The sequence below is a fragment of the Mycteria americana genome, chromosome 7, assembly GCF_035582795.1.
Source record: "Mycteria americana isolate JAX WOST 10 ecotype Jacksonville Zoo and Gardens chromosome 7, USCA_MyAme_1.0, whole genome shotgun sequence".
NCBI classification, from domain to species: domain Eukaryota; kingdom Metazoa; phylum Chordata; class Aves; order Ciconiiformes; family Ciconiidae; genus Mycteria; species Mycteria americana.
Genome location: NC_134371.1, coordinates 61,228,670 through 61,252,492, shown reverse-complemented (window position 1 = coordinate 61,252,492; position 23,823 = coordinate 61,228,670). Strand labels below are relative to the sequence as shown.

At 44.3% G+C, this 23,823-nt stretch overlaps 1 protein-coding gene across 1 annotated transcript in view; it reads left to right on the top strand.

Moving 5' to 3' along the window:
* The window catches only part of AGBL4 (AGBL carboxypeptidase 4), a 981,249-nt gene that overhangs the window by 945,686 nt on the left and 11,740 nt on the right, over positions 1-23,823 (top strand). Inside the window, exon 12 of the mRNA XM_075508731.1 lies at positions 22,109-22,205. Within this exon, the coding sequence (XP_075364846.1) occupies positions 22,109-22,205 (97 nt within the window). The remainder of the gene's footprint in view (positions 1-22,108; positions 22,206-23,823) is intronic.

Genomic DNA, 23,823 nt, shown 5'->3' with positions numbered 1-23,823 from the left:
ATGAAAGCCTGTGACACAACTGATGAGATGTTTTTATCAGCTTCTGGCCAGGGCAGGTGCAGACTTAAAATGCCTGTTCATCTCCATTTGGAGACAGACCATCTTCACCTGCCAGCCTCTGGTGTTTTATAGAAAGCTAGATCTGAGTTTCTCTCTCTGGATGCAGGTGAGCATGCTGGAGCTCTGGCACCTCTTCTCCCTTCGTTTCTTGGTGTTGGTCATCTGGAAGGGAATACTGTGCAGGTCTGTAGGACGGCCATTGGGATCTCTGCTTCCTTTTCATTTAAAGCCTCCTGCAGCCTCAGATACTGACAGTATCTGTACTTTAAATAACTGTGCTGTCTTTTCTCTCTCACACGCTTTCTCAATGGGCTCCTCCTCTGTGAATATTTGGGGTCTGATTCTTCTCATTTAGAGGGTAATTGACATTTCCATCATGCTGTACTTGCAGCTCTTCCTACTAAATGCCATTAAATTCACTTCTCTGTGGCTAAGGATACCTTTTATTTACACAAGAGTCCCAACATCCCTGCATTTGCAAACACAGTAATTACATACCATTCTTCTGTTAGCTCTGGCAGGTTTGGAGAGCCTAACTAATGGCACGGTGGCTGTGGTGCCCCGTGCAGAGTAGCTCACTTGGATCTCACCTGCTCCAGAAGACAAAGCCTACAGAAGCAACACAAATTTTAAGCGACACTGAATACTCTTGTGTTCACTTCTCTTCCCAGGCAGGCTTTGTGTCTTCTGTGGCTTTGTGAGGTAGTAGGATCTATTTGAATCCTTCTGTGGATTGAAAATCAGATTTTTTTAAAAGTATCTGTGACTACTGTGAGAGTGGTAAACCTTTTTGGACAGGGAACCAGTGAAAACTTTCTGGATTTCATAGTGCTCTCCTGGCATCAAACCCTATTCAGGTCACATACAACTTGGGCAAGCTGTGGTTTCTGTCTGTTCAGGACACTGTAGAGCAGCACTGGGTGGGCCACAACTTTAACGCTGGTGGTCCTCAGGTACCATCTGGTAGGTCTGTACTGCAGTGGAGTCATGGCAGTGACTTCACTATGGCTCTAACCAGGGTCAGATCACTTAGGGGAACTGAAGCTTTGGAATATCTGTAGAGATTAAAATGTTTGCACATTTGGACTCTAGTTAAGGAAAGAAATATAAAAAATTCATCTACGTACACAACGTGTATACTGATTCTCCAAAAGTCTGTTTTTCCTGCTGCCGTATAGGGATATTCATTAGTGAGACTGGGTGTGATCAGTGTAAATCTCCTGTGCATCAGTGGAAGGATCAATTACATTTATATGACATCCCAAAGAGGACAGTTCTAGTACAGATCAAATACTGTCTGGGCCAAGTAGAGCCTTGCTCATTTTACAGACTGCCTATAAACAGATACTGTTAAGGTTTTTTGGTTTTTTAATTACTCTTTCAGGAATTACTATTACTTCTTTTGCTGTCACTAACTCTTCTGTCTGTATGAAATAAATTGAGAGAAAATAGTCTCTCTCTACAGCATTGCTCTTTCTTGCTTTCTGCAGTACCTGCTAATTAAATGGTTTGTTTGTTACATTTCCCCTTTTGTATGAAATGTATTTGTAAAAAAAAAAACAGCCTGACTGCAAAGACACAAACCCTTGCTGAGAGAGTCAGAGGCATGTGGCCCATGGAAATTGCATCTTTTGGGTTTCAAATTTAAGATTTTCCTTTCCTTCAGGAGTGCAGAAGGTCGTACCCAGTACTTGAGTTGGAGATTGCTGATCCCAGAAATAATGCTGTAAGGCAGGAAGGGAACTGAGCTGTTGGCAGACCAGCACCAGGGTTAACACTTGTGAAGGATTCTCTGCCCTGTGCTAGCTCCAAAGATTACAACAGCTATTTCTTTTCAAGTAATTACTACCTGGTTAGAAGCCTGATCCAGGTCCTGCTGGACACAGAGGAAGGCTTCCCACTGTGCTGGGATTTGGAACTCTTCGTCCTTTTGCTCAGGAGTGCCTATTAATGGAGCACTCAGAAAAAGGGAGGTTGATCTCCAGTTAGCAAATAGAGAAATTGCCAACTGGGGGCCATCAGGCACCTCTAGAATAGAGCTGTGTAGGGCCAGTAAAAGTTAACTCTTGTTGACAGCCACCAGCTCTGGAGATGGTTTTTGGTAATGTTGGGGATAGCCAAGAAAGCTGGGCAGGTCGCAGCAGGTCAGCACACCAGAAATGGTTATTGTTGCTTTTGTCTGAAGACTGACAATAAATAACAAGAAGGTTTGACTTTTAAAGAGAATGTTAAAACTGAATTGGACTGCAGCCCTGTACAAATTTTGTGTTTGCAGACATTTGGCAAAGCCAGAGGTTGTGACCTGGGGACACTGCAAGCTGATGAGAGGGGAGCGTTTCTCCATTTTTGCAGTTACAGAAATCCACAGATGAGGTGAAAGGAAAGGATCAAACATGTTTATGCTTAAATCTGTGATCCTTGAGTGAAGGTTATATAAACATCTAGGAGCATAAAACTGGAGAGGAACTATGTACTTACCAAAATAGAAAAGGAAACAGTTCTGTATAGAGAGGATGAATAGTTCAAACAAACCTATATTGTCCCTAAAAATATCATCCACCCTCCTCTAAATGCTATTGCTGGGTAAGTCTTGCCTTGAAATCCTTCAGAGATGCATCCCCAGGGAGCGTTCTGTAGGAACCTGTCCTGGCTTTCTGGAAGCACCAGCCTGTCCTTTCTGTTTTCTGCAATGGGCTAAGAGAAAAGAGGGGTCCGGTTTTTGCCTGACAACTTCATCCAACTTGAGGATATCCTTGGACATAACTGGGTTTTGAAACATTTTGATCATAAAAATTAAATGAAAGTAGGGGCTAAATCTTATTTCCCACTGTTCCTGCTCTTGCTCATCTCTGACACCAGTATTTGATGTATGTAATCAGCTGATCTGTGCCGGAAAGTTTAGAAGTGAAGGATGTCCCTGTCTGTTACAGATTAGCAAAACGTTAGCAGAGCTTTGGCTTTATGAGACTTGAGATAAAATTGGCTTAGCCCACATAAGTGCAAACTCACAGTCTGCTGGACAGGTTATAGCCATAGACAGAGAAGGATAAGTTTCTTTTGGATCAAGTTTTGCTGTATAGACTTGAAAGGAAACTAAAGCACAGGGTAGATTTTAAGCTGCATAGTGCCAAAATGTCTTCAGGTTTTGGCTAGTAATCTGGCAAAATCAGGTTACTTCACAGGATTTCTGTCATCTTGCACTGCAGAAATTTTGTACGATTGCAAATTCTCTCAAGTTTTTCCTCAATCTTGAGCTCCCAGGTATAGGATTAAGTTGAAGGCTGATTCACGGAAATTAGAGGCATGTTCATACTACAGATTTGAATCCAGTCCTTCTCCTCCCTTCTCTTCAGTAGCCCCATTTCTATTCCTTGCATAGCTAGACATAGACTCTTAAAGAGAAATGCTTTATAAGACACTCGTAATCTCCCCTAAACCATGGACTGTGGCTGTTTTTTCAATTATTACTGTTTTTATAAGGTACAAATGTGAGTTTGCCCAGGGGTATGTTCAGTTGCTCCATAAAATCTGGATACGCAGAATCTGTCTGTCAGGATTTGATGGTCAAATGACCGTATCACTCGAAAGGTGGCTTCTCCTGAGTTGCCATCTGTCTCCAGACTGATCTTGCTGAGCCTTCAGCTGCAGATGGATTGCTCCAACACACCCCAGAAACTTGCGCTTTTTCCTTAGCACATTCCTGCTGTAAGAGTCACCACTCAGCAAGAACAACTTTTACCTATTAAGAAGAAAAAGCTCAAGGAGGTGGACACAAGTAGGAAGTATTCACCTAACCAGTAGATGTCTTCTAGGTTCAACTGATGACTTTGCTTCACCAATTCCGTTTTGGTCCTCCTGTGAAACCCATCCTGCATACCTGCATCCTAATTTCAGTCTCCATAGTCTCCACTACCTCCTCTGTAGTTAGATTTCCATATGAGTTAGAACACTTCTAGTTAGCACAGGTTTCCTCACATTAAGTGACTTGTGGGTTGTGGTTTGTACCTCTCTCCTGCATTTGTTCTTTGCTCCCAGCCTCTTATGCCCTGGCTTGGAAGCTGTTCAGAAGGGCTGCCTTTGTTTTTTCGAGTCATTCATCAAATTAACCAATATTGATACATCTTTTACTCTTCCATATGAAGAGGATGAGAGGAGAAGCAGGGTTCTTCCAGGAACAAATGTGGTAATATCCTTTCAGCCTGAAAGGCATAAGAGAGCTGCCACCAATTCCTGATGATGAGAGGCAGATCCACAGTCAAATTGGTCTATTATTGTTATCATGGGGAAACTGAGTCGGCGACATTACAGCTAGTATTTCACCTGAGAAATCTGGCTGTCTTTTTAAGAGCCTTCATTTGGATTTAGGAGCCAAGGGCAATGTCCATATCTGAATATTTTGGTTTCTCTGTCCTCACTTGATACCAAGCTGGGCAATGTGGACGTAAAAGCAGGGTGTCTCAACTCGCAGCCCTGTGCTTTGCCAGTTGTGATGCCTCTCATCTCATGAGATTTCATTGAAATCACCCTTCTGCACCGTGCCTCAGTTTCCCTGCTTGTAAAATGGGGAGCCTGCTCAGTTTGGAGAGAGGGTGCAGAAGTGGTGAGTAACTTAAGTCTTGATGGTGAGACAGGAAAATGTGGAGATGACTCTTAGTTACAGGCTGTGCAGCCTGTGTGACCTTTGCTTTTAACAGTGCCACAGGACATGCCCGTTCGCAAAGCCCCGGAGAGTCTGCCTGCAAAGCTTTCTATCACCCGGACCCTGTGAGATCTGATCCGTCTCCAGGCAAGATCCTCATCACTCACTGAGCTTTTAATTCCTTAGAGAGGCAGAAGAGACAATATTCAGCAGCTGGTTATTTCTTCCTTTCCCTCAGTCCCTCACACAGAGTGTCAGTTAAAAAAAAAAAATGGCAGAGAACTGGCCATTAGCAAGGAAAACAGTTTAGGGAAGAGACGAAATAAAAATGCAATCAATTATCTCTCGTCGTGCCCAGGTGTGTGGGTGCAGTCAATTTTCAAAGTCATCGAGAATTTTAGATGAGAAAAGGGAAGCTGTTCATGGCAAATTGCAAGTGTTGGGGGAAGGGGGAGGGAGAAGGAGAGAGAAAGCAGAGAGGGAGAGAAGGAGAGATTAATTTCCCTCTTGAGTGAGAAGTGTGTTTGAGACAGACAGATGGGCTGTAAATACTCCAAACCAAGGACAGGAGCTGAGACAAGGGAGAGGCTGGTGATTGAAGTGTGACTGTGATGGAGGTAGTACATTTCCTGGCCAAGGTGACTGGTTTTGTTCTGAAAGGGGGAGATTTCTGAGATGTGGCTGCCGCACTTCACATCAACCTGGACCAGGACAGCATATTTAGACTTGATAAGTGATATCCAGGTCCCAGTGGGGTTTTCCTTAAGGGTCAGCTTCAACTGCCTGCCTTGTAAGGGAAGTCTGAAGGGGGAGAGGGGAGGGGAAGAAAGAAAGAAAAAAGGGAAGGGGGAGGGGAAGGAAGGAAGGAAGGAAGGAAGAAAGAGAAAGACGCTCCTCTTTCCTCGTTAAAATTATTGAGCTGTCTACAAGTGGTGAGCGAGGGGACCATGTGACCGGCAGTTAATCACATTGCTGTGAAATGTGACTGCTGCTGATAATAGGATCTTTCCTTCAGTAGAATTTCTGTTTCAGAAGTAGTGATTTTCACAAAGAAAAGAGGTTGAGGGAGATATCATTTCAGATCTAACAGAGCCTGTGTACATTTTCTTTAGGGAGAAAAACCTCCTTTTTCCTTTTCCGTTTGGCATCCCTGTTTGTATTATTATTATCATCATCAATTTTTCATTTTCACAGCCCAAACTCACTGAGTACAAATGTTACCCAGCTCCAGTCTGTCTGCTAGCAGATTAGTTCCCATTTAGTCATAAAGTTAACCAACCTTGTTCCAATCAATTAATCCCTAGAAGCCTTAATTTATTGATGCCCCAGTCTATGCTAGCCGTCGAAAAGATGAACATCCTGCTTCAAAATGAACTGGTCTGTCGTTCCTCCAAGATACAGGAATTATAAGAGGTTGGTAGTAAATAAGCATTTAGAAATCTCTTCTATGCAATCAAAGGCAACAGCAGCAGGGAGAAGAATAAAGGGGATTTTACCATGCATGAAAAACAGTGCAATAAATGATTCAGGCTCTCGGGACAGGAATAGCAGGGCTGTGGAGCCACTGTGGGCTCGGCTGAGTTGGCTCCTTCTGTCGTAAATTGATCTAATGTATGGCAGGTTACTATAAGAGTCACAGGCAAGTGAAAGGGTGTTGATCTATACACCTTCCCACCCTTCAGATTTTGCTTGCCAGAATCTCTTCACTCCGTTTTGGGGGGCCTGAATTACTTTCACCCTTGTTCTCCACATTTTTGACTGGATTTACTGGTTAATCCAATATGAAACTTCTCCAAAGCACAATAAGTAGGAGTCTCTCTGTTGGTTTCCCTGACTTGTAGTTCAGGTGTTGCTAAAGCAGATGCTTTAGTCAGAACTAATTAGAGTTGATATGGTTGCATAAGAGAGAAAAAATTGTAGCAAAGAAAGGATTGAAATACTGAGGTTGTTTCCATGTTACAAGACTGGAAAGGACCTATTTTTAATTTTCTCTCCATATTTTAAATAGTAGTTGGTATTAACACATGTTCTTTTCTGAAAAGACCCGATTTGGAAAACAAAATGCACCTATAATTGTTTTGATATTAAAAATAAAATAAATAAAAAATGCCCCAAAATTGCAATCAGCTCAAGTGTTTCTGGTAAAGCAAAAACGTGCAGGTTGAGGTGCTCAGAAGGGCCTAAATAAAGGCCAGGTCTCAGCTCTTGTGCCCTTTCAGCAACAGAACGCACTGTGGCTCCTCTGACAGCTTTTGCCTTCTCTGATCAGTCTGGCATACTCTTCTGCCTGACAAATGATCTGCAAACAGACCCACATTTTCTCAGCTACATCAGCTCAAAATTACTTTGCCAAGCAATTCTTGGGTGGTTGTTCAATTGCAAGCCGTTCTTCATGGGAGCTACGTTTTGACAGGCGATCTGCTTCAAGGCTCTCCTCTCCCATGAGTTTCTTTCCTTATGCCTGCATGGGCTGAACGTGGGTGAGGCGTCACTTTGTGGTTGTGAGAGGTGAGCCAGCAGAACACGTATTTCTTGCAAACTGTGAGAAAGGTTATGTACAGCAAGCCCAAATGTAGCTGGAGCAAAGGGATTTTCTCCTAGAAAATCTTTGTGGAAATTTTTTGGTGCTATGCTCTCTGTGGTCTCCTCACCAGACAATGTGTCTAGGCTGTCTCCTCTCATGCAAGAATCAGCTTGACCAAGGACAGGCATGTTCTTACGGACCAAGTAAGGAAATTGTTCCTTTTCTCGTTTCTGCTGCTGCATTTCCTTGGTGGGGTTAGAAACATCACCTCTCCTTTTGCACCTTAGTTTTAATCTACAAATGGAGGAGCCTGGCAGCCTTTGAAAGGTTTTTACAATTGGCTGGTTTGGTTTTATTTGTTGTTGTGACCAGCTCTTTATGCCTTATAAGTTCTGCATTAATTTTTGCATTTGGGAACACCACTTAAAAGAATGTGCTGCAGCAAACGTTGATTCCTGGCTCGGTACTTGAAGTTGTGCCTGTGTGGTGTTCCCTTTGCTTCTTGGTAGGCTCTCCAGGCAATGGAGAAGGGAAATTGGTCCTGAAAATGGCTGAGCCATGTTTGTCCAGTCCTGTGCCCGAGCTAGTTGGGGCAGTTAACTGCTCTGCTCAGCTCAGAGACAGCATCTTGCTGAGGCAGCAATACTTGCTGCTTCTCATACCAGGAGAAGGATCTCTTCACTTGGAGTATAACTTATAGTCTTCCTTTCAACACTTGCTGGTGACAAAGACAGGCTGTTGGAGTAGGTTAGGTTTGGTCTGACCTGGTTTGGTATTTCTTGTGAAGGAATCCTTTATTCCTGCTCTCTGTGGGTTTTTCTAGACAGGCCAGAAATTCCCTGTCCTTTCTGCTTTCTCTGCTCTTTCTCTGCTAGAATAGCTCAGGTATATTTCTCTGTTAGCTGCTTCAGTCCCTGCAGTCATACACAGAGCAAGGACCAATTTCCCGTACCTTCTTACTAAACTGAATGGTTATTCTACCAGAACACGGTCCCAAACACATCAACTCTCCTGACCACTGCCAGGCCCTTACAGCATGGTCCAGCTGCCTTTCCTTCAGGTTTCCAGCACGCTCGAGGTAGGCCTAAGGGCCCTATTTGAATGCAGTTCAAGATACATAGTTCTGCCTCATTTCCAGCCTCACAGCTTCATTCTCTAACCTGTTGTCCCTTGTCTCCTGTTCCTGTACCCTACAGCACTGCAGCCCTGCTTGCATATGCTTCTTGCTTCCCCTTGATTGCTTTTTGCACTTCCTCCCTTTGCCCATACCGGCTTGCTTTTGCAGGCAGTGTATTTATTGCTAGCTGGCAAACGCAAGTGCTTGGACATACATTCAATTATCTTTCAACAATTTCCATTTACTCTGGTTTTGCTTTTTTCCCTTTCAGTCTCACTGAACACTGCCTGTATTTTCTCAGAGCTTGTTCAACTGCAATACAGTCTGCTTCTGTTCTCCCTACTTTTCTTTTTTTTTCTTTCTTTTTTTCTTTCCACATTTTCCATGTTTTTCATTAAGCTCCCTTACTAAACTCTGGTGACCATTTCTCCACTGCTGCCCTTTCTGTACATTTGCACTAAGGGTCCAAGTTTAACCTCAGTGTCTTAAATGCTCCCTTCACCTGGAAGGAAATCAATGGTACAGGCAGATTGGGGTTTTATCTACTCCCCCACACCAAAATGTCTTTCTTTTAGATGTACAGTAATCTCCTCCTCCCTTGTGGTTTCACTCTTATCTGTTTTTCCATTAAAACTTGACTTATGCTTTACTTTTACGCCAATGGAGTGCACTGTGGAGATGATAAGGGTCACTTCTGCTTACTGTTCAGGTGAAGGTGTGTTTTTGATCTTCAGATCAGTTCTCAGGTATGTAATCTTCCCTGAGACCTTGCCTACGCTCAGAGTTGCTGCTTTCCACTGCTTGTTCTCCCTTTCCTCTGGCTGGTAAAACATGACTGTATTTGGACCAACTCTTTCATAACATCTCTTACGTTTTTGGAAGAGAGACATTTTGATTTGATATCCACAAAGAGACGGGATATTGCAAGAAAGGAAAGTGATTTGATTGTCCATCTCTGAAATCATCCAGACTGGGTGACTTTGTGGAAGAGTTGCTTTGGTCAAAATCTTGAGGAGCAGGGAAATATCTGTAGCACAGAGGTACTCAAGCTATTTTTAAACAAGCTGGCTTAGGCACAGGAGAAACAGCATGAGGTGAGCTGTGCAGAGACACATGATGCTGTAGTTTGAGTGCTTCTAACGACAGTTCAAGTAGCACTGTAATATGCCATGGTTACTTTTGTGACTGCAGCATAGAGATACCAGTCTGTCACACAGCAAAGGACTCCTCATCTCCGGTGGGGCTCTCTGTACTGGTATCCCTTGACTTAAATCAAATTCTGGTCATCTGGGTGAGAACCTGTGGAGATATCCAAAAGATGGGATTCATGCAATTTATGAAAGAAGATGGAAGAGGGTGATCTACCACTACGTGAATACGAGTCACTTGTCTGAGCTGTCATTCTCCACAACTCCATTAGCAACATTAGCTAGTAATGGGAGCTATCATGATGGTATCTCCTTTAAATACTCTTCTTCCACCCACCCACACCAACAGTTTGTAGCTCCTGGTGAGTACAGCCATGAGACAGAGGCCTTTAGCCTTTCTCCTGTAACTACTTGGGTATCGCTTACTTATCGGGCATGGAGCTAATTGAAGGGTAGTTAATGCCATCAAGCATTGGGATGTATTTATATTTTTAACTACATGTAAGTGATTATCAACATTATAAATAATTACAGTCTGCCTCCCAGGCCCTCTGCTCCATTCCACCCTGCTAATTGCAATGCTTAGATCTCAATGAGCTCATTATGTTTTGTCGATATTCAGCTCTTTGGCTTGCTCACTTAGTAGGGACCGGGGGGACGCAAATGGGAGCTAAAGATTGAAAATGCCAAGCTCCTAGGGATTTGAGTTAGCGATCATCACTGCTTCATCTCTATGCACAATTTATTCAGCACTCCACCTTCCCTAATAAATTATAGATCCCTCAAAGGGAAGCTTTGCCAAGGGATGGGCAATTGCCTTACTCACGGGGGAGCCCATTCTGTGCGGTATTGAGCATCTTTGACATCTGGTCGTCGCAGGATTGGATCCCTCCTGCCCTTCCCCTCCGCCCGTCTCTTCCACCCCTTTTGGGAAGCATTAACCTTTTCAATGTGATGTATGCGAAAGGGCGACAGTCAGCAGTGGCAGTTCCTAATGGATTCTGTTTGTTTGGTTGTTTGTTTGTCTGAACTCCCTGCAATGCTGTCCAGACCTCTTGGAAAAGCAAGCCAGAGTGCAACCAATATTTTAATGAGCAGCAAAAGGCAGAGAGGCTTTTAAAGAACAGTGTTTGAATTCAGAAGTAAGGAGCAGATGAATGTGGGCAGGGGACTTGGGATTCAGTCCAGCTGAAAACAGTAGCACATAGTGCCTTTAAGGAGGGGCTGCATTTTCTATCGCAGACCATAGTGGTGAGTGGTGAGATGGTTATGGTGGTCTTTTGGGGCTTGTGGGCTACAAAGGGGTGAATTTGTGCCCCTTGCTCTTCTTCCTGGCAGTGCAAAAGGAGGAGAGACTTGTCATATCTGCCTTGCCAAGGACTGAGAAAAACCCCAGTGGAGAGTGCTACTATATGCCAAGATCTGAACCTAAGGAATTGAGTTACAGGGGCAACCCTTTGCCCATCTCTCTGTCCTCAAACAGGATCGGTTCTACTTTCCCTTCTCCTGATAGCTGTTTTCCTAATTCTGTCTTAAGATGGGGATGCCGCAGCCTCCCCAGGAGATATTTTTCTAGTGCTTCACTAGTCTTATTGCTGGAAAGCTTCCCCCAAAATCTAATCTCAATCTGTTTTATTGTAAATTAAGGCCATTGTTTCTTGTCCCATCACCAGCAGATGCAGAAAAGTTTATCCTGTTCTACAGCAGATTTACTTATTTGTACATTCTCTCTCTTCACTATTCTGTGGTCCAAAGTCCACAAATCTTTTCAGTTTTTCCTCCTCGGGCTTTCTGGACTTCTGATCATCCTTTCCAAAGCCCTTAAAGTCCCCAGACAACGAAGCTGAAATTAAACCAACTTCAGGAGTGGCAGAGTCTAATACAGCTTTGTGACTCCACAGCCAAACGCTGCTTCTCACAAGAGCCTGGGACGCAGCTGGGAGCTCGGCCATCCGGCTTTGCAGTGACCAGAGATGGCTGCTCAGTGAAGAGAGTCAGTCAATCTCAGCCCTCTGCATCAGGGTCGACAGCTGCAGCAAACATCCTTTGGCACCCGCGGGTGAATATTCCCCAGTGAGTCAATGTGAACACCAGTGTCAGAAGTGGATCTGAGAAGGAGGAGCTCTCTCCAGGTCATGCAAAGGTTGGTGCTGCAGTGTCACCTGAGCTGTGAATCAGTAAGAATTCTCCAGGACGATACTGGAATTTGAGAATAGAGGCAAACAGGGCTCCTGGAGTTATTTCTTGTTAGTAATATGGAGATAGAGATAGGCAACACAAGCAGACAGTGAGACTGTGCCAACAGCAAAATAGGATGTGGCCTCAAAATATGAAAGTTTAATAGGAAAAAAAGTCATACAATAGAACTGGGTTTACAAAAAAAACCCCAAAACAAAACAAAACAAAACAGCCTCCTATACCTGTTATCTTTATCCACTGGGACTGTTATTCAGTCCAGCCTCTCATTTTGTCGCATAGGCGCTGTGCCAGGGTAAGGAGCAGTGCAGCAGACAGGCTTCACCACTATAAGGAGGGTTTGAAGGGGAAGTGATTTTTATAGCTGTAAGTGACACTCTGGAAAATGGAGAGATGCAAAGTTGCTGTTTAGGTCTCTCATAAACTCCAGAGGTTGTTGGTTAAATTATGGTCACAAGCATGTTGTTATGAAAGCCCTTTTCACCAGGGAAAGCAGTGACTCTAAAGCTGGCCCACCAGTTAATGCTGAATCCCCTCGCAAGCACTTCCTTTGAGATGCCCCTTTTATAAAATCAAGGGCCACTCCTACATTCACTGTACAGCGGTATACTTCCAGCCACTTCAACGAAGTTGGCTGTTGTTTCAATGAGAGGAGTTGGTGGATCTGAAGTTTGGCAATGGTGTATTCCCACCCCATCAGAGCAGTGAGGGGAAGAGACAGGCAGTGGAGAAGGGGAGAGCTGCAGACCTTTCCAACATCTTTATCCGGACACAGACCCGCTGCTGCCAGCAGTCCTTCCCTGGGGAACATGATGTATGAAAACAAGCCAGCTTGGGTGAGTAGCTTTTTTAGCAAGGGCTTTGTGACAGTAGTCAGAAGAGTGTTATTTGTGGCAGGGACTATATATAACTATATTTGTGTGTGTGTAGATTAAATACATATATGTGTAGTGCCTTATCACTGCATTCCAGCTTGAATTTCAAACACAAAGGAAAAATCAAAGGTTTTAGAAAAAGCTAAATTTATCTGGGAATGGGAATTGTAATAGCAAAGAGGCAATTAATTGGGGGAGGGGGGGCTGTGGAGATTATACTAATATTTTACTCCTTCCCTACAAAGACAAAAATAGCATTAGTTTCTCTACCTACTGGTAACAGCTCTAATTCTCTTCTTCCTATTCCCCAACACCACTCTGGAGTGACCACCTACAGATGAGGTGTGTCCAGCTGATGTGAAGAGAGCTTTGGCCCAGCTCATATGTGTCCCTGCTTTGGGGAGGAAACCCCCCTACAGCAGCTGGTCTGAGCTTAAGTGTGGCATTGACCCTTGAGTCTGAGTCAGCAATGTAGGCAGAAATGAGGTCTTGGCATTCATGAGCTGATGACCCTTCTTTCTCGTTTTACTTCATTAAACTCTGGTTGTCCTCTCATCCTTTAGTGCCACTCAATCCCAAGCAAAGCACCCAAAGACACCTTCATCATTGATTCATCCCTTGAGCTGGACCCACTCTGCCACCCCAGCCCAGCCTGGTCCTTGCAGAGAGGGCAGGTGCCCTGTCTCTGGTTTGGCCAGGCATAGTTCCCATTGCAAAATCAATCTCCAGATCTTTTCTGTGCTCTGACAGCCCTGGAAATGCACCACTCCCAGCAGAGCCTTCTGCTGCCTGCAGCCTACACCACAGTGCCTTATTCTGAATCAATACTTGCAGATACTGGAGATAACTCAGGGAGAGAAATACATTAACGTAGCTGAAGAAACAAAGATAATATTTTTTCTTCCTTTTTTTTTCTTTCCTCCCTTCTCCCCCAGAATGAAATTTTCTTTTCTTCTCCCCCCCACCCTCATCTCTATAATCTGCACCTGGCAGGGCTCCAGACTCTTGAATTATTTCCCACTTTTCAATAAAGCCTTAAATCTTTTTTAAAAACTGCTTGTTTTAATTGAAAATTTTCAATCAATCAATTTGCCCCTTCTCTACCCTCTCGCCTTCCTCCCCTCCCCCAAACAGACCCATTTGCAGTAAATAATCTGTAGCCAGACTTTCTGCTCTAAAGAAATAAATAATTCTGAATTTGCTGAATCCCGCCTGATCTCCCAGCTTTAAATCACCGCACTTTGTACTGAGCTCAGCCAAAATGTTGAACACACTGAAGCATGACTATTACTTGGAGACTGCAAGTGTTTTCAAAGGTACAGCCTCTGAGGCTGTGGTCCTTTTTCCTCCAGGACAGTCTGAGAGAAGAGCTAAGCCAATTCCTGAGGATAAGTTGTCTCTTCCTTGCATTCTGCACACTACTGCAGATGTTGCCTTGTCTTGAACAGACTTATCAAAGACTGACTGAAGGCAGGAGAAATCCAGTGGGTCTTTGAGCAAGTCCTTAAGAAGAGGCATCTTGACTGAAACCATCTAATAGCCACTGGACTGAGTCCTTTTTCAGGTGGGTGATCTAAGGCAGGTTCCAGGACGTCCTCTGCATCTGCTCAGACACTGGAGAGCAAGCGCCCATGCTCCCAAGTGCAAATAGTTGCACTTGGACACAGAAGAGCCTGGGGTATCCCAACCAGGGAAAGGAGGTCCCCCAAAATCATTGTGAGCCTTGCAATCACTGTCAGCTCTCTGCAATTCTTTTTATCTTTCCTCTGTTCAAAAACTTTAAAACCAGTTATATGCAGGTTTATGTCACAAGGGAATGCAATCCTCATATTTCTTAATTCCTCATATTTCTTATTTAATCATATTTCTTAATTTCCTCTTTTTAGGCTTGCTCTTGTCAAAGCTATTGACTATGCCCTGTCTGAAAACGCAAGCTGCAGCTGAAGAGGGAAAATGCAGCATCCAACAGACTACTGATGCCTAGTTATGATTTATACAACTCATGAGCTCCAACAATTTAGAGATGAAAAATGGTTTATCCACACTTTGGTGTGTTGAAACACTCTTTCTACCATTTATCTTCCAACTGATTTTGTTTGGGTGGTGGTGAATGTTATGCACAAAGCCGTGAGTAGAATGTCTAATGGGAACTGTCAGACCTGGAACAGTGGGTGTCATCGTGCTTCTAGGCTGAGATGTGAGGGACCAAGAGGATCCTCCAAAAGTTCAGCTCATGATTTTCCAGGGTATTTTGGGGGTTTTAATTAGAATTGCAAATTATTGTACTGTTCTTGCATTTCCAACCAAACTGAAAACAAAACCAGGTAGATTTAAGTTTTCATGCTGTTTTTCCCTTGTGCATTCGAGAACATTCATCAGGGATAGGAGAAGATTGTGAATGCTGGATTTTCACTTGGAAATTGCTTCCCCTCTCCTCATCCCTTTTCAGTATATCAGAAAGAATCAGCTCTGTAATTTTCATTGACTGTGTAAAGGGCTGAGGTCAGCTAATCCACAAGGGCTCCTTCCCAGATTTGGCAAGTGACCAGAATTAAACAATACAAAAGATCGGAAACGTTAAAATCGCAAGAAGAGACTCATCCTAGTGTTTTCCCAATACTCTAACTAAAGATCCCTCAGACATTAATGTGAGACCAGTAAATGCAGGCCCAAATTAATTTTGGGACAATTTGATAGAATCTGTTATAATCAGGTTTTAAGTATATAATTTTTAAAGTATAACAACATATAGAGCAATGCTGATGCAGTATTTTCATGAATTAAAATATACTGGTGCTGAAATTCACCCCTTCTGGGTTTTTCTTTTTCAGCTGTGAGCTTGATTCTGACCTCTGTCCCTTAGATAACCTCATCAGGAGTCAGAGCCACCAAGATATTAAAGAAACCATTTTCTTTTCTCGTTTTATAGTTTAGGCCAGATTACCATTTACAGGAGGGCCCATTTCCATCTCCCACTGGTGTAGAGGGACGGTAAGATGGATAAAATGTAACTTACACAGAGCAATGTGAAGATGGCATTAGGATAATGGAGCAGCAGTCAGAGGTGTCCCTGCAAAATCATGCTCACAGTGCCGGTAAATGGCATGTGGATTCAGAGGTAAAAATGGGCAGTGGCCCTGTTGTGTTTCCAGTGTTACTTTGGCGGTGTCTGAGACATCTCGCTCCTCTCTGTTTCTGTGTTTGCTCTGGACAGCCCGATTTTCCTTTCCCTGTCTGTGTGTCTTAAATCCCATGTTGAATTAAGTGCTTCCTTTTCATGGCCACATGTGGTAGCAGCTCTGCAGTTCAGTATTGCACGGAGGTTTTCATCAGTAGCAAAATGTGTTGGGTGGCTCCTTCGCTCGTGCTGCTGTGTTGCAGAGGGAGAGTTGGGGTACACAGGCACTCCTCCACGCTCCCCTCTGCTCCCTTTGAGTCTCTGCCGCCCTTCAATGGCAGCACCCCGGCAGGGTCGGGAGTGCTTGGCTCTATCCTGGCACTGGCTCCCGTGCAGCACTTCCACCTTCTTGCCTTTTTCTCCCTCTACCTCGAGATCTCTCCGTTCCCCATGTCCAGGTGTTAGCTGCGATCTGCCTGTTTCAGTTTAGTTCATGAGAAGGGCAGAAGCAATAGGTGATATTGAAATGAGTTCAAAGGAAATACAGCATGGTCCTTGCAGCACAGTCCCTCTGGCAGAGATAAAACAGTGCTCTCCAAGATACCTATTCTCTAACCTCCTCTTTCAGAGAAGGAGGGAAAATTACAGGCCTCTGATTACTCAGGGAGAAGAGCGCACAACTTCCATCTTCATAATTTCTTCCACCACAATCAAGCATTTCAGGAAAAGGGCCTGAAAGCCTGAAACAGTCAGTCAGGCATCTTTCCGCCCGGTTCCTTCCCTGATAACACACAAGAGGAATAAAAATGAAGACTTGTCATTGTTATTATGTTTCATTTCCAAAAGCATCTGTCCCACCAGGGATCAGGAACTGAAGCTGTTGGGAATGGAAATACTCTCCTTGGGGAAAGTCCCTTTGCTATTTCCAGGCTGGCTGTGTTCAGGGCATTCATAGATTTTAAGGTGGGACAGTCCGGTTGCATTTCTCTAGCTTGACCTGCCAAGTACCGTAAGAGGGTGTCACCAGTAATTCCCACATCCAGCTCTTACACTGGAGCTACGAAAAGCACCCTTCTCATTGGAAGCGGCAGACTCTCCCCGGAAAGCATGCTCATGTGCACCTCACAGCCCTGCAAAACCAACAGCCTGAAGCTTTAGGGCTTGCCTGGCCAGGTCCTGCTCTCTCGAAAGTTAGTAGCGAGGACAGGCTCAGTCCCACACTCCCTTTTAGAAGCTTCCTCCTTTGATAATGATTTTGAAATACGTAACTAGATATACTAGACACTGTGAACCTTGTTCCCTGGAGCGACAGTCTCGGGGAAGGATGCATCATCAGTGCCCAGACTTGCACCATGTTAAATACTGGTGAAAAGCCATAGAATAGCCCCTCTCCCCCTCACACCCCACCCCGCTGCCAAGTCTCTATATTGCCCCAATTACACTTTACTTGAAGTGGGCCCCCCAATTAGATGTGATATGGGCAGCATCTCTTATTTATTAGAGAATAGTGTCAGCTCTGTGAAACAAAACAAGTAAGTAACTGGTGAAAACAGCTCTGCTAAAACAGAGGACTAGTTCTGATCAGGCCGGGCGTGATATAACACAGTGGTTTAAAGCCGTGTAATGCCATTTTCCATTAGAGCTCTTGTTCGAGCCAGGAAGGGGTTTGATTCATTGATGGAAGCTGTTATAAATAGAGGAGAAAGCCTCATCCATATTTCTCTTGAGATTGTACGAAGCTGACAGTATGCTAGCTGACCACAGTCATCTGGGACTCTCCCACACAAAATAACCCTCTTTTCATAAATAACAGGATTGTTGTTGTGGTGGACTGAGATTTGCGGTAGAATTCAGTTTTGTTGAACAAAGAGCTTCTTCTGGTTTTTAATTTGAGCTATTAAAAAGATTCATCTTTCTCTTTGTGTCTCATTTTCCTTCCCCTCTTTTCTCCCTTCCCTTTTTTTTTTTCTTCCCCTCTGTCTGTCTTTAGGATAACTTAAAGCTGTTTGTCTGAAACAAAAGACTTGCACGGGTCTGGTCAGCGGTGCCTCTGGATTGAACGGTCACAATTTCAAATCCTGTTTAGGACTAAACTTGGACGAATTCCATAAGCTAATAACCCAGCGCAGTGTTTCAAATTGATGGAGGTGCTGTCCTCTAGATGAGACATAAAAACAGAGATCCAATCTGCTTGGCAGAGACCCCACAGGACTTATCACAGATGAGTGGGGGCTGCTAACTGTTTTGCCCTTGTCAAATCCTTACCATCACCATGGCTTCTCTTCCCGTTCCAAAGCAATGACACTGGACCTTATGAAAATGAGATGGTGAACTTCAAGGAGCCATCCTTTTTCTAATTATTTAAAGCAGTTTGCAGTGTCTGGCAAAAGGGGGAAAGAGAGATAATCCACTCACTTGAAAGTGGAATGACCCTGAATTTCAAAAAGCAAAACAAAAGTGAGCAAATGGTGCCACCATGCTCTGCAGCAGTGACATTATTAAATGATCAGCGAGCTATTAAAGCAGCAACATTTAGTACCTCCCCTAATGACTTGTACTGCTAACTGGTTTCCAAATTGAGATTTTTATTGCCTCCATGCATGGACAGAACAAGGCTGTGCCTGTGCTTCTAGAGGCTCCGGCTTAAGCAGACTGTTCACAGTAGGATCAATGAATCTTCTTAGTTGAAAACCAGTAATGGTTTATGAGATTCCCCACTCCGCTGTCCTCTCTTCTTACCAGGGCTGGAAGCTTTGGGGTGTGAGGCATGGTAGGGATCATAAATACGGGGGATTTTGCAGAGAGCCTGGCATGATTCTTGAACTTCCTAACATCTGTGAAATTTGGCAGAGTTGTGCATAAACAGACTGTCCTGAAATCTCCCCAAAACCGCTGATGCCATTCAAAGAGTGAATGCTGTGAGAACAGCGTTTGCAGGAGGGGCCTTGGGCACACTGGTTTCCACTTCCAGGTAGAAATACGGAGCATGGAGGAATGAGCCTATGGAGGAGGAAGGGAGAGGAAAGGGAACTGCAGACGCTAGTGAAGGCGAAGATTCACTCAGATGTTTCCACTGTGACTCTCCCAAATGGATTTCTACTGTCTCATACGAGCTGAGCTCCCGTCATGGGAATAGCTGGGAAATGGCCTTCCACCAAGTGCAGTTCAAGCTAGGTAGGGAGTTCCTGTGGGCAAAAGCACAGCATGTGTGATTGCAGAAAGGAAGTTGCTTAAAAACCAAGCAAACAAACAAAGAAACCACCCAGCAAAAGTGGGTTCTGGTTGTAGTTGCAGTTATTTATGTGCTCATGATAGGCCAAAGTGGAGTCTGGGTCTTCTGTGCACCTGAAATAAATTCAAATGTTATTGCTTTGATTTGTTTTTCTCCATCAGTTCTGCACATGTGTGCTGCCTGCACTTTTTGAGTGAGTCAGGCCATTTCTCGCCCAGGCTAGGCAGTCAAAGGGAAAGACTGTTACTGCTGTTTCTGGTTTTATGTATCAGGTGCCTGATTTCCATGACAGAAACTGCTCATCCTTTGTGGAGGTGGCAGGCAGAGCAGAGAGGGTAGGACGGCCTGAGAGACTAGTATTAGAACATGCACATTTTTCATCCCATGCTGATTTGAGTCTCTTTCCATCAATGCTGACTGCAGGTTGTTCCCATTTTGTGACTTTTCGGTGGCTGCATGTGGCACAGATTTGCATTTCCACTTTCTTCACAGTGTCCGTCTACCCGTGTGTCCATGCTCCGCAAAATGCCTTTACCTTTCCTGGTAATCTTAGCAAATAGGAGGTCTGTGTGGGCTGCAAAACATGTTAAGAACGGTAGAAAAATGGGGTGAAGTGGCCTTAGAGGCCCTTCTATACTTCCTTTTCTGAACTTCATGCAGGACCAGTTAGACCTAAACCATTCATGTCTGCTGTGGGTTTAACCTGTTCTTGAAGACCTCTGGTCTGGAGATTTCCAGATGTGCTAAGGCAGGTTATTCCAGTGGTTAACTGTCCTTACCTTTAGAAAGCTGTTCCTGAGACCCAAGTTCATCAGCAGAACTGGATTCCTCCAGGTCAGGGTTAAGGTAGAGTTGCAAGGCACCACGTAGGAGCTCATGTAGCCACTTCCTTGGCTGCACCCACTCTCATCTAAGGACTTCCTCCCCCAGGACAGCAGGTCAGGTGTTTCCCACCGTGCAAACACAAGCAATGTAGAGAGGCAAAGGAAAGGGCAGCAGGGCCATTTCTGGCAGAGAAGCCTGCTGAGATTGGCACTGACAAAATGTCCTAGAGACTTTACTGAGTCCAATTACCACTTTATGTCTTTAAAGTGCCGAGTAAATGAAAGAAGCTACAAGATCAAGCTATGTTAGTCTTCTCAATCCCTTAAATGTTTGACAGCCCTCTCCCCTTCTTTCTCGCTTTCTCAGACTACTTTGAACTCTTAACCTTTGCCGCTGCTTTGAGTTCACATCTGCAGAAACCAAACTACCCCCAGCCATCCCCAAATTCCAGTAACAATCACAAAACACTTTCAAAGCAACGCTGCCCTCCCTCAAATTGATAAACTTTAAGCTGTGTCCAACTTTCTGAACTTTCATGCACGTACAGTTAGTCTCGTCCGTCAGTGCTGGCAGGCTGCAGGGGAGCTTGCTGGGTATTGCAGCAGCCGTGAAACAGCCGGTGCTGTTTCACACAACCAACTGTCCCTGTCCATGCAGACAACAGCCGTGAACACCAGCTGTTCAGGCTGTGCTGTACTGTTGGGCAGAAGAATATAGATGCCCGCAGCACATATGGTATTAGGATCGCAATGAGCGTATCAGCATAGACCCTGAAACGGAAGGGATAGATCCATGTAACCATCCCCAGGCACAGCAGCGGGAACTGGAAAAGTGGGACCAGATCACTGGAGAGAAAAGCAGTGTCAGGAGTCATCCTCAGCCACTAGAACTGGGCTTGACTGCAGTGCTAGCAGAGTTGGTGGCTGGCTTGTTGCAAAACTAGAGCTAAAGACTGAGTCACAGCAGTTCGACCTCCCCTTTAAATAAATAAATAAATGATAAACAGAGATCTCACAGTGATGCCTGAACCTGATGTCTCATGCTCACTTGTTTTGATGTGTCTAATGTAAGTGGGCGGGTAATAAAAGCTTCATTTAGAAGCTAGCGTCTTCACAGGCGCTGCTGGAAGCCCCTGGGACACTGCACTTCTGGAATTTTCCTCTAATGGAAACATCAGCAGATAACTATTGATAAAGCATAACACGCATGCATGCACAGAAAACAACCCGGCAACGGTTTATTTTCCTGGACTGCTGGGTGTCAGATGCAGAGGTGTATTCAGATTCCCCAGGTTATGTACCTGTCAGCTACTGCATCAGCACTCCTGAAATGGTCATTACGATGACCATTTGGGGCAGTGCCCTGGAGAAGTATGTGGTTATTGTAGCATGGGTAGGCATCCGTTCAAAATAGGCAAATAAAGGAGTCCTCAGCCCCCATAATACAGCTGTGGATAATGGCACCGACTACATTTCTTCCAGCTGGACATCACCCTGTAGATGATAAGGAGGCACTGCTCTTTAACAGGCAGACCTAGCGCTAACATTTCACACAAGCAGAAGATTCACCCCATGGATGTGTTGTCTAGGATATTATTTTTCAATGCATTCACAGGTTATTCAGCTTCTTTTTAGGCAACTGAGTCTTCAGAAAGGTCTGGTTCCTGTGCCTGCGAGGTCTCTGTGGCAGCTCTGATGTGCAGCACCTGCCTAGTGTTGGGCTCAGGGTTAGCTGAAGGAGGAATCGTGGCTAGTGAGAAGAACCCCCAGAGTAACTGCTGACCTCCTTAAAGTAATCTACTGTCCTTCCAGTTCAGTGCTAAAATCACCGTTTCAGGTCCTGAATACAACACAATTAAAGAACACTGTATTCTCCCAGGACAGTGTGGGGTCAGTGCTAAAGGTTTGGAGGGCTACAGCTTTAATCCCAACCTTGAGTTTGTACTCTGGTCCATGGCTGGTTCATACCATGACATTGTTGACCTCGTTTCCTGGATACAAGCACAGAAATACTGCCTGTATCCAAGCATTTTTAGGTAATTATTTTGCCTGAACATGGAAATTGGAAAGCCCCTTTTGTCTAGTGTATTACTTCATGACCACCACAGCGATCTGCAACCAGGCGTGGGGGGAAAGTGAGATTGTTTCCTCCTGTCTGTGGTTTTATGCAGCATCTGCCTGTGTAAACAAGAAGCAAACAAGATGATCCCCACTTTATCTGCTTGCGTAAGTCTTTTTGCCTGAAGCCTGAGCACTGTGGGATGGTTAATGTAAAACTTGCTCATGCATCAAACAGCAGTAATTTACCTTGAGACTCTGCTTTTTTATTATTATTAATTACTTCCAAAAAATGCTCCTTAATTAAAAACTCACAGATATGAAGCTTGGAAGAAATGTGGCCAGGACATTCTTGGATTACTACAGGCTGAACTCCTTGGTGGAGAGACCGCTAGCACCTACTCCTAAAACTCGGTAGGTCAGAAAGCAATTTCTCTTGCTTTAGCAAGGCTGCTTTTTTAATACTTTTCATGACTAAACTTCAGTGCTACTGCATTATGGCTTTATAATAAGCGTGCTAGTCTAACTGTGCTTATTTTATTGAAATTCCATTCGGAAATAAAGCATTTATGATCAGGAAAGATACCTGGTTTATGTCTGAAAAAATATTCAGAGGATTTTGGAGATATTGATATCTTTCTTGAATTCTGTCTGCTGTACACCAATCTCACACCAGTATCTTTAATGGACTTACCCTTCATTTATCTCCTGAGAGTAAGAGGAGAATCAGACCCACTTTATTTTGAAAAGTTTTAATTCTGGAAGTGAAAACTTTTTCAGTGCTTCAGGAAATTACTGGCAAGCCTGTGCTAAAGGCAGGGTTCTCCATCTCCCCGTGGACCTGCGGCAGTGCTGGCAGCCAGATGGCAGGTTCCTTCTGCCAGTCCAACTGGGACCCTTCACCTGGGGATCCTCTCTCGCCGTCAGTCCTTACTCCAGCTTTACAACCAGTTCAGTGGATGTTTGTCCAAAAGGGAGTCTTTTTGGACATGAAGTAAGGCACTGGTGAGCAATGCACAAAGGTGTGAACAGAGGGTTTGAAATGCCCCAGCTTGAATCCCTGCAGTGCTGCTGGCCCTCTCTCAGGTGTTGGCCAGCTGGTGCCCTCTCAGTGTCTCTTAGCTTGTGACGAGCAGGGGAGATACCACTGAACTGTTTGTTGAGAACCATCATTCCTTGAACAGGCAAAGCTGTGTAATAACGTGAGGAGGGGAGCACAGCAGGAACCAGAGCTCCTGTTTCATGGGAAACACCATATTCAGAGTTCGCCTCTGTTCTGAGAAAACAGCAATAATGCCTCCAAACTCAAAATTTCCAGTTAAATGCATTTGGGCCAATTGGAATGTTTCATTTGGGTTTCAACTCTTAATAGGACAACCAAATATAATTTATATTTTGTGGTGGAAAAGCCAATTCCAAATTGGCAAGGGAAGCAGCCGAGCCTTGAAATTCACTCCCTTCTTCTCCCCACTTTTCTCCCCTGTTAAAAAAGTACGTGTGGGAACAGTTGCTTGTTTGCAAAGGAGCACTGTTCTACTGAAGATTTTCTAGTGATGCGTAAGATGGATGTTACAAATATCAGCCCAGACCATAGAGCAATTGCTGGAGCTCCTTCTGCAGCCTTTAAAAATCCTCTCAGTGCAGCCATTCTGGCAGTTCCTTATATATGTGGTCAGAGCCAGCCTGACTGCGTTAGGTGTTTAAATGCCCTGCTTTGAGTCCATCTCCCTCTCTCTCTTCGTGATCTTGACACAACAGTTTAGGCTGACTCAAGGAGGATTGTCAGCGCTGCAGTTCTGAATGCTCTTATCTGCAGAGACCTGCAGGGTTAGCAGAGAAAAGCATCCAGCATCTTCCTCTCCTCCGGAAATTGAATGTATCATTTCTCTCAGACTCCCAGGGGCCACAGCCTCCAAGGCTAAAAACCCACAACTATTACTGAACCTAATTACCACCTGACAGCAAAGTGCTTTTCCGTAGCATCATTCAGTTACCTCATCAAAAGGAATGTTTGTTTGCTTTCTTCATTTTA